General features: G+C 46.7%; 1 protein-coding gene across 1 annotated transcript; it reads right to left on the bottom strand.

Moving 5' to 3' along the window:
• Positions 1-8,009: 8,009 nt before the first annotated feature.
• Positions 8,010-8,468, bottom strand: LOC124152374 (baculoviral IAP repeat-containing protein 5.1-like). Its single transcript, XM_046525299.2, has one exon. The coding sequence runs from the start codon at positions 8,466-8,468 to the stop codon at positions 8,010-8,012; it is 459 nt and encodes a 152-aa protein (XP_046381255.2).
• Between the last annotated feature and the right edge of the window lie 1,746 nt (positions 8,469-10,214).

Raw genomic sequence — 10,214 nt, 5'->3', positions numbered from 1 at the left:
CGAAAACTTGTTCCATGAAAGGAATAACTCATGAATATTAATTACCCCACAACCTAGTTTTGCGATGTTCATGGAAGTGAGTTCTGCTGTAGCGTCTTCGCATTTGTACATTCTAATCCAATTATAAGTCCTAATTTGTATTTAAACTAGACAAAATAGCAGTTCGTAATGCGGGTTTGTTTACGTAGTACATATTCTCAACAACAAGTGCGTTTAGTTTCGAATGTGCGCCCACCTCAAACTTTCGATTAAGCAAACGGAGTTAGCTCCCTTCTCGAACCACCGATAATGCGGTTTCGCGGTGCAAACTGATCTTGACTCGTGCGATCCTGTAGCAATTTTTCAGTAATAAACACGTCGGCCCAAACCAAGGATGTGAATAGAGCCCATTCCTTGTACAATGTTCGTCTCATGGAGGCAACACTGCAAAACGGCTGAATGTGCAATGTTCGCACAAATGTAAGCATGTACATAGAATCTAGTTACTATAATTACTTCTTTTTCTGTCTAAAATTGGTAGATGCTTGGCATGGACTTGCTTTTTAACATTCCAATTTGGTTATAATGAATGTATTTCGCAGTGTAAATATCATGTATCTTTAGTTTCATTGTATCATAATGGGCAAAGGCACAAATATATGACCCTACAGTAGGAAGGTGGATGAGAGCACGATACATAGAACATTTTCCTTCGAGGTATTGGGTGGTGTACACAGCAGCAATGTGAATAACACAACATTCTACTGAAAGCTGATAGAATAGTTACAGGTCTTCCAAAATATATCCCCTTTAAGAATTTCTATTATGAAATTGGGTGGCAGTCATTGGCAGAGAGAAGAGATAACCGTTAATTGCAGGGTTAGAAATTGGCACTAGTCCTATAGTCCTTGCCAAACTGCCCAATAGTTAGGGTATCATAAGGACTAGTAGAAATTTGCCATTTTTAAGGGTTTTGCTATATGTTATCATTATAAGGACTAGTGGTTTAAAACTGTTAGTTTCTAACGCTGTAATTGCGTCTTTCTTATCCTAATCTGTTGTCATAATCTTACACCTTCATATCTTAAGGACATGCTTACTGATGCAGTTGGTACCATTGTATGAAACCAGAAGAATATCGACCGCCTCCGTGGCCTAGTGGTAGAGCGTCCGCCCGGAGAGCGGAAGGTTCGGGGTTCCATCCCCGGCCGCGTGAAGATGGTACTTGTTGTTACCCTGTCTGGCGCTCGGCATTAAGGGGTTAAAACAAGGACTGGTCAGCTCGGAGTCAGTATACTGTGTCTGAGTGGGGTATTCATGTTAAACTGTGGCATGGTATCTCCGTGAGCTAGCACTATAAATCGGCATCAGTCCGGACTAGTACAAGCAGCCACACAAACACAAACACACACACACACACACACACACACACGTACATGCAAGTCGCTATATAAGTGCAATAATCTTGGACGCGACGTTAAACCCATTTCACCTCACCTCACCTCACCAGAAGAATATCAATAATCACACTATATTGAGGTATGTGTTAGGTTTTGAATTATGACCTATTCAGATATGGTTTTAGCAATGATCCCAAATGTAAATGTGTGAGTTGTGGAAACATGTGTTTCATTATTTAATGACATGCACATTACTTTTTGTATATAGAATTAACCTCATGCAAGCACTTAAACAAACTGCTGATGAAAAAGTGAACGTTGATTTATATCGGTTGTTTGATGGCAATGCACTGTTAATAATAAAGAAAAGGAACTTGTATTCAATATTGTTCCGTGATAAGTGAGTGAGTGAGTTTACCACTGTGAAACCCACGTTCACGGGTATGGTGCTGATATACCTTTAAACATGTTAATGAATATGTATCAAGAACTAAAAGATTTGATTACGCCAATGTTGTAAATAATTCTTCTATTCTTATCTATGTTTATTTACTTGCTTATTTATTGTTGTGACTATTTTGTTCGTAAATGTGTTTTGGAAAGGGTTTTCCTTGGGTGTGATAATGTGTTTCCGATCAATTTCACGCGTTTGTAAATAAAACATGTTTAAACTTGAGTAGACGTCTGAGTGTTATTATCCAAAGACAGGGAAATTGGGAGCCAACTGCTGGTCCAACGAAAAATGACTGCAAATCGCAAAAAAACCACTATGACTGCAAATCGTGATGATAGTTACAAACACATTAGGGGCGGTCGTATAGCCTAGTTGTTAAAGCGTTAGCTCGTCACGCCGAAGACCCGGGTTCGATTCCCGACATGGGTACAATGTGTGAAGCCTATTTCTGGTGTCCCCCGCCGTGATATTGCTTGAATATTGCTAAAAGCGGCGGAAAGCCATACTCACTCACTCACTCACTCACTCCAAACAGATTAAGTACCTTCGTCAATTTGGGGCATGGAAGCCGTGTAGCTTATCATCTCGTGTTAAAGGGACACTTTCCCTTTTGTACATACTTGTTCTTCTAGGGCTGTATCGGACGATAGGTTGGCTTCGCCTCGAGGTTTCAGGCGCATGCGGCGAAATGGCCGTGGCTTTGAAGTGTACAATACTTTATTGACGCTTCCGTTTGTCGTTTTTATATAATTTCATACATTCGCGTGTGCGCCGCAGATGCTGAACTATTCACTTAAGACGTCAGTCACTTCAAGGTTGGAAACTACCCTCTGTCTCGGAAAGAGCTAACCTCAAAGTCCCCATGTCTGTCATTGTCCCCCGCCGCGCGAAAGCGCGAAGCGGGGGATATAGTATTCACGACCGTCCGTCCGTACGTCCGTCCGTACGTCCCACCTGTTTGTTGCCGCGATATCTCAAGAACTAAACACTTGATTGTCTTCATATTTGGAACTATGGTGTATATACAGACTCCGCAGACACCAGTCGGTTTTGGTGACCTTGACCCTATTTTCAAGGTCATAGCAGGCAAATCTGCTTTTGGAGTTGGAAAACGGTGTTGCAGCGATATCTCAAGAACTAAACACTGGATTGTTTTCATATTTGGAACTATGGTGTATATACAGACTCCGTAGACACCAGTCGGTTTGGGTGACCTTGACCCCATTTTCAAGGTCACAGCAGGCAAATCTGTTTTTGGAGTTGGAAAACGGTGTTGCCGCAATATCTCAAGAACTAATCGCTGGATTGTCTTCATATTTGGTACTATGGTGTATATACAGGCGGGGGACATTTCGTCACTTTGTGACAAATACTTGTTTTACAATGAGATGATTTTAATTCAAACATCTCAACATAAATTACATGACTTGTGTATTTGACGTGGTGATCCAGTGGTGTGCGATTAAGTAAATTGATAAGTATAGCATGTGTGCAGGGCAGCCAACGAAAACATGTACCGTATTCGACGTAATAAGCGCTCAGGGCGCTCTCAAATTTAGAAATAGGGGGCTCTTATTGGAATATTATTTTGGTGAAAAAAGAGTTGAAAGATCGTAAATTTCGTGGCTTAATGCTGACAGTCTGAAATGTTTACATACGACAGATATATTTAATTGCCCATTAATAAGGGCGCATGTAACACAAGAGTGCGTATTATAGGCGAATAAATAAGTATTGTGTACATTGATCAAACGGAAGGGGTGCTTATTAGGATTCTTCACTAGCCAATATATTAGCAAATATCGCCGTGGGCGCTTATTAGAGCGGGGCGCTAATTACGTCGATTACCGTGGTTTATGAGTCAGTGAGCGGTTGAGCCATCTTGTGTACATGCTACTGGATTACATATGTTTCGTGAGTGCCGACTGCGAGGCGTGTGAACAGGTAATGGGCCATTTGCACTAATCAGTTTCAACCCACATTCGTCTGAGCAAAAATCGCCTTTGTAGAAATTACACTGAGGCATCTAAACATGTCCGTATCAGCAACAGAACATTGAGTGAGTGAGCATGGTTTTACGTCACTTTTAGCAATATTTCAGCTATAAGACGGCGGTCTGTAAATAATCGAGCCTGGGCCAGACAGCCATTGACTGACATCAATGACATCGATCCACGCAATTAGGATGCGATGACATGCATCAACCAAGTCAGCGAGCCTGACCACCCGATCCCGTTAATCGCCTCTCACGACAGCATAGTCGCCTTTTACAGCAAGTATTGGTTGTTGAAGACCTATTCTATCCCGGATCTTCACGGGTCTAAAACCCCGTGTAATTCCCTTCATCGCACGACAAGCAAGCAATAAGCCAAAGATACGTGTGGAAATAAGTGTAGACGTAAATACGGATGTGTGTCACGGATACGGATACGGGGATGGATGTGATCCCGGCTTAAGCCATCTGTTGTTGACGAGTAAAGCTTGAATCACAGCTGCCTTCATTCCGCCCTCATATTTGTTTCCGGATCCGTGACAAGATTCAATATTTACATTTACACATGTACCATTGTCCCTCTCCCATATCCGTATTTGTTTCCGCATCCGTGACTAGATTCCATATTTACATTTACATTTACACATGTACCATTTGGGGCGGTCGGGTAGCCTAGTGGTTAAAGCGTTTGCTCGTCACGCCGAAGACCCGGGTTCGATTCCCGACATGGGTACAATGTGTGACACCCATTTCTGGTGTCCACCGCCGTGATATTGCTGGAATATTGCTAAAAGCGGCGTGAAACCATATTCACCCACTCACTCACATGAACCATTGTCCCTTTCCCATATCCGTATTTGTTTCCGCATCCGTGACTAGAATCCATATTTACATTTACATTTACATTTCTGTCTATGAAAAGCAGCAGTATTTATGTTTTCACCTGCCAGCTACTTATTCCGTAATATATACCGAACCAAATTAAAAACTTCACAATCCTAAAATTTTAACATTTTGACCAGTTATCATTGTGGGCCCTTATTGTGTATTTAAACAGTAATGGACACGTATTGTCTTCAGATAACACCCTTTTTTGTGCAGGTGAATCGATCAAAATCATGTGCACAGCACTTTAGTGGCAAAAGTGTTTTTTCACGTGCAACTGGTCACGTGGCCATAATACCGCACGTGTTTTCAGCCATACTGATTCAATTCTGATTCAATTACACAGACGTCAACGTCAATTGTGGGCACAGCGACATTTACGATGGACTCAGAGGAATTGGAATCAAGTCGTCTTCAGTGATGAATCCCGATTTAATCTTCGATTTGCTGATGGTAGGGCGAGGGTGTGGAGGCGCCGTCATGAACGTTACACCCAGTGTTGTGTACAGGAAGTTGACAGATTTCGAGGCGGAAGTGTCATGGGTTGGGGTGCTTTTTGTGGCAATGCACGTTCCAGGCTTCTTGTCATCCGTGGCAACCTCAACGCTGCTGCTTACCGCGACCAGGTACTGGCACAAGACTCGTCACGATATGGCTGAAATATTGCCCATGTGACGTTAAATAATAACTCACTCACTCACTCACTGGCACAAGAACTTCTGCCTTTTATGGCAGCACATGGACCCGGTTTGATCTTCCAACACGACAATGCCAGACCCCACACAGCAATTTTGCAAAGGAATTTCCTTCAGAAAGCGGGAGTCAACGTCATGGACTGGCCGTCAAGGTCTCCCGGCCTCAATCCCATCGAACACGTCTGGGATGCTCTTGGCAGAAGTCTGCGCACTCTCCAGAACCAACCACAGAATTTGCAAGTTCTTGGCACCATTTTGCAGCAACAATGGCGTCGTCTTCCCAATCATGTGTTCACAAGCATCACAAGGTCCATGCGGAGGCGTTGTGTGGCAGTTGTCAACGCACATGGTGGCCATACACGCTACTGAACTTGTGTGCCATCAGATTCTCGTGCTTGGGATTTAAACTGTTGATGTTATTACCGAATACCGTAGGTGCTTGGAACAAATTATGGTTACCACCGTTAATTAAAAGCCTTCTTTGGACATTAATGATTAAAAATTACCTTCTCTGATACATTTGTCCGTTGTATATCATATATAGGATTACAGTAGTAACGTACATCGGTAATGGACCACTCAGATTTCTGGGACCGCTCAGATTTCTGGGACCAAGATGGCGGCACATCCGTTTCCGGTCACGTGACCTGCGCAGTGCATGATGGGTACCTGCGCGCGCATGCAAGATGGCGTCGCATCCGTTTCCGGTGGCGCGCATGCAAGATGGCGTCGCATCCGTGTCCGGTGGCGCGCGCATGCAAGATGGCGTCGCATCCGTGTCCGGTGGCGTGCGCATGGAAAGAGGGCGTCGCTTCCGTTTCCGGGGAGGAGGAGGAGGGATAGGGGGAAAACCCGGAGAAGCGCCCGTACGAGGGGGAACAAGATCGACAGGGTTGTTGTTCTTGTGTTGTTCTAAAAATAGAAATAGACGTGGGGTGGTGGTGGGGGTGGTGAAGGGAGGGAGGGAGGGGAGGGAGGGAGGGGGAGGGGAGGGGAGGAGGGGTGGGTTCACGGTGTGGTGGGGGGTGGGGGTGGGAGGCTCGTCAAAGCAAAGGAGGAAAAGCTGTCTTTCGGGAGAGATGGGTGGCCCTGAAAAGGGCCGTTTTGATGCTCACATGGTTGTGCATCCCATGGTACAAAGGCACGGGTGGACTTTCATCTGTCTCCTCACAGGACACCTACTGGTGTGCGTTAACCGACGCACGTAGGTGTCCTTGAGGATGGTCTTACAGTAGACGCACTCGAAAGTCCCATCCCGTACCCTTGTACCAAGGGCATAGACGGGCAGGCCCCCATGGCACCGGGCACATTGCCACGCTGGAGACCATGGTGGTGGTGGTGATGGTAATGTTTCTTTACACCCGGGCAAAGGTTGTGCCACTGTAGCAATCTCTAAATCCCAGTTTTCTTTCAGGGGGTAGTTGTTGCTGGTGCTGTTGTTGTTGTTGCTGTTGTTGTTGATACTCATCATGATGCTTTCTTTTCAATCAATTTTTACAAGTGACACTGACCCACTCGAATCCACGCTTGTTTTATAGGAGAGACACTGACACCCTGCCTCCCGGTTGGTTCGCCAGCCCGCAGCTCCGATTGGTTCGTTCCGGGGCCTGGCCTGCACCTCGGTTTTCCAAAACGGACCGACCCCTGTGTTTCTTTTCCAGAGGAAATGGATTTTACCATGGGAGAGAAAGCACAACCCCGGTTCGACCAATCAGAGCCCCGTCTGGTCCGAGCGCCGCTTCTGATTGGTCGACCATCCAGGCTTCGGATTGGTCCGATTTCGATCCGTTTTTTTTCTTCTTGGGTAGCCTTGATATTTTTTGAGGTAGACGGTCGTCTGAATGCTAAAGGAAGGTGGACCTTCATAGGTAGACATGAACGTGGGAATGCCTACGCGATGTACGTGGTGTCACTCCCATGCCAATCGGAATGTCATGTGTGCGTGTGTGTGTGTGTATGTCTTCAAACAGACGTTGACGTTGATGCATAGAATAACGTGTGGTCAGTCAAAACGTGGTGTCCTGTGTGTGTGTGTATCGAGTCGTGTCGTAGTGAGATGAATAGAGAAAAATCGATACACCTGCGTGACGTTTGCACGCGTCATGCACTTCGTGTCGCGATGTGAACGTCATGGTTGTACTGTGTGTTGCCATGCAAACGTCGTACCCTGTACGTGTGTGTTTTCAAATTATTATTATTATTTAAGGATACCGAGGTGTTGACACTCGTGTAGGTCGACAGGCGTACTGTGACGCGTGTGTTCATGCACACGTGATGTTTGACGCGGTGTACTACGTGTCTCTATGGATCTATGGATCTAACTCTATTAATATCTATTTATATCTATGTATTGTATTTTTAGACGTGTGCCTCCAAGAGGTCTAGGGGGAGGATGTGGGTTCTTTGTTTTGGAGGGGCAGAGGGTTTAGCAAAGCAAAGGAAGAAAGTTGTCTTTTGGGTGAGATGGGTGGCCCTGAAAAGGGCCGTTTTGGGGAAGAAAAACTTTTCTGCTGCTGTCCACTTGTGGGTCCAACCAAGAAAAGAAAAACATTTGAACAGGAACTTGAACGGGAACTTGAACGGGTACGCAGGACACGGGAAACCTAGGCAGCCGGCCGTGCTACGTCATTCGTGTACCTCTGTTTCTCTTCGCAGAGATAGTGCAGTTGTAGCTTCTTCTGGTGTTTCACCAACCCGGTTAGCTTGAGGTAGTCGCAGTCTGGGGACCACTTGTGATGTGCCGCCCAAGGATCGTCGTGGGGTGCCCATTGTCTCAGCCGCACCCCACATTGGAAACAGCACACCCCATCGGCACCCTGAGTGTAGACAAAGCCCGCATGGGCCATCTCTTCAGCAGTCTGATACATTTGCGTGGGCCACGTCTCAAACGAAGCGAGCCTTCTTTCAAAGCGTAGATAATAGTGCGATGGTGTTTGACTGAGCAGTGACACCGCCTCCTCGGCATGACTCTTACTCCAGCATTCACGAGGTTCTGCACTATCCATCACCGCATCTTCGCCACGCGTTGTCGTCGTCGTACCACTCTTCTTTGTTTCAGCCATTCTAGATGATTTTATGTAACATACACTGACCCACTCGAATCCACGCTTGTTTTATAGGGGAAGAACCGGATCGAAACTCACTGCTTCCTGGTTGGTCCAAAACGCAGCGCACCGATTGGTTCGTTCCGGGGCCTGGTCCGCACCTCGGTTTTCTAAAACGACCCGACCCTTGTGTTTCTTTTCCATAGGAAATGGATTTTACCATGGGAGAGAAAGCACAACTCGGTTCGGGTGCTGTCTTCTGATTGGTCGGTGCTGTCTTCTGATTGGTCGGCCATCCAGGCTTCGGATTGGTCCGATTTCGATCCTGTTTTGGGGAAGGGTTGTCCATCCCTCAGACGTTCAGCACCTCTTAGAGTACAGACGTTCATCAGATACACATCGTTATCATGACGAGCAACCAAAGTACGCCCTATCGTTTGGAGAGGAAAGATATCACCCGCTCCAGACGGTTAAGAACTGCTAATCATACCTATTGTTTGACTTTCAACCCAGACTACTTGAACACCGTACCACCGGAACGCGTCCCCATGGAACTGCCAGCTTTATTTGACAGGGTGATCGATGACTTTTATGAACAGATATCAGGTCAGAAGGGAGATCGTATTGGTCTAGGTATCGATCATCCCGCTTTGAACACACCCATACGGATACCCTTTCGACGTTTTGAAGATCTCCATGGGCTAACTATTTTGCAAGCCGTGGAAAAAGTCCAACAGTCCAACAAAGACCTGAACATCGATGCCACCATGGATGTGACCTTAGTACACGTCGCAGATCCCGACAGGGTAGGATCGGGCAGTGGTGCTCCCCGGCTGAAAAACGTGATTGGACTCGAAGCTTTTTTAACACGCAAAAAGTGCATCGTACGGATCAAGAACGAAGATCAATCCTGTTTGGGACGGGCCCTGGTGGTGGCACAGCATTATGCCCACAAGCCTCACCCTCTGACCCCAGCATGGACCGCCCAGCGAAAGAGACTGACGAGAACGGATCGCGTCGACGTTCAAGGCATACGGGCACGGGCCTTGTTTCGAAGCCTTGGCCTGCCCGAAGGCCCCTGTCGGGGTCTGGACGACCTCGCACGCGTGGGACGAGCCTTGACCCGTCTGCATTATCAACTGAAAGTCTACAGTCAAGAGGTGGGTCAGAGACTGTTGTACAAGTGTGATGAGACTCCACCCCACGCCACCGTGCTGCATCTCTACCATCATGATCATCACTTCCATGCCCGCTTTTTATGGCTCTAACCATTACTGCAAACGCTGTGACAAACGTTACGACCATCCCGAAAAACATCCCTGCACCAAGGAATACCGCTGTTACCGCTGCTTCTACTCTAGTTATTGCGGACCCCAGGAAGAGCACGGGATCCCTTGCTTGACATGTCAAGGTTGGTTCCCCAATCCAATGTGTTACACCCGGCATCTCCAGTCACCGTCAGAGGGAAAACCCAGCGCCTGTCAATCGATTCACAGGTGCCCGAACTGTTTTCAGTTGGTCCGCGTCTTGGAGACCCCCATGGCTCACCACGCGTGCTTCGATGAAGAACATCCCTGCTTTGTGTGCCGAGAACCCATGACCCCAGATCATCGCTGTTACATGACGCCTCTCCGTGAAGAAAACGAGGAGGAGGAAGGGGAGGAGGGGGAGGAGGGGGAGGAAGCGGAGAAGGAGGAGGAGGGGGAAGAGGAACAACATCCCCTACGAGACCATGTTCAATACGCCTTCTACGATTTTGAATGC

Source organism: Haliotis rufescens, unplaced genomic scaffold, assembly GCF_023055435.1.
Source record: "Haliotis rufescens isolate VD_foot unplaced genomic scaffold, xgHalRufe1.0.p SCAF_68, whole genome shotgun sequence".
NCBI lineage: Eukaryota > Metazoa > Mollusca > Gastropoda > Lepetellida > Haliotidae > Haliotis > Haliotis rufescens.
Note: the sequence above shows the minus strand (reverse complement) of the source record. Positions and strands in the feature narration are given on the sequence as shown.

What these genes read in the sequence shown, in the direction of transcription:
- LOC124152374 (XM_046525299.2), bottom strand. Translation starts at nt 8,468, where the DNA reads ATGGCTGAAACAAAGAAGAGTGGTACGACGACGACAACGCGTGGCGAA.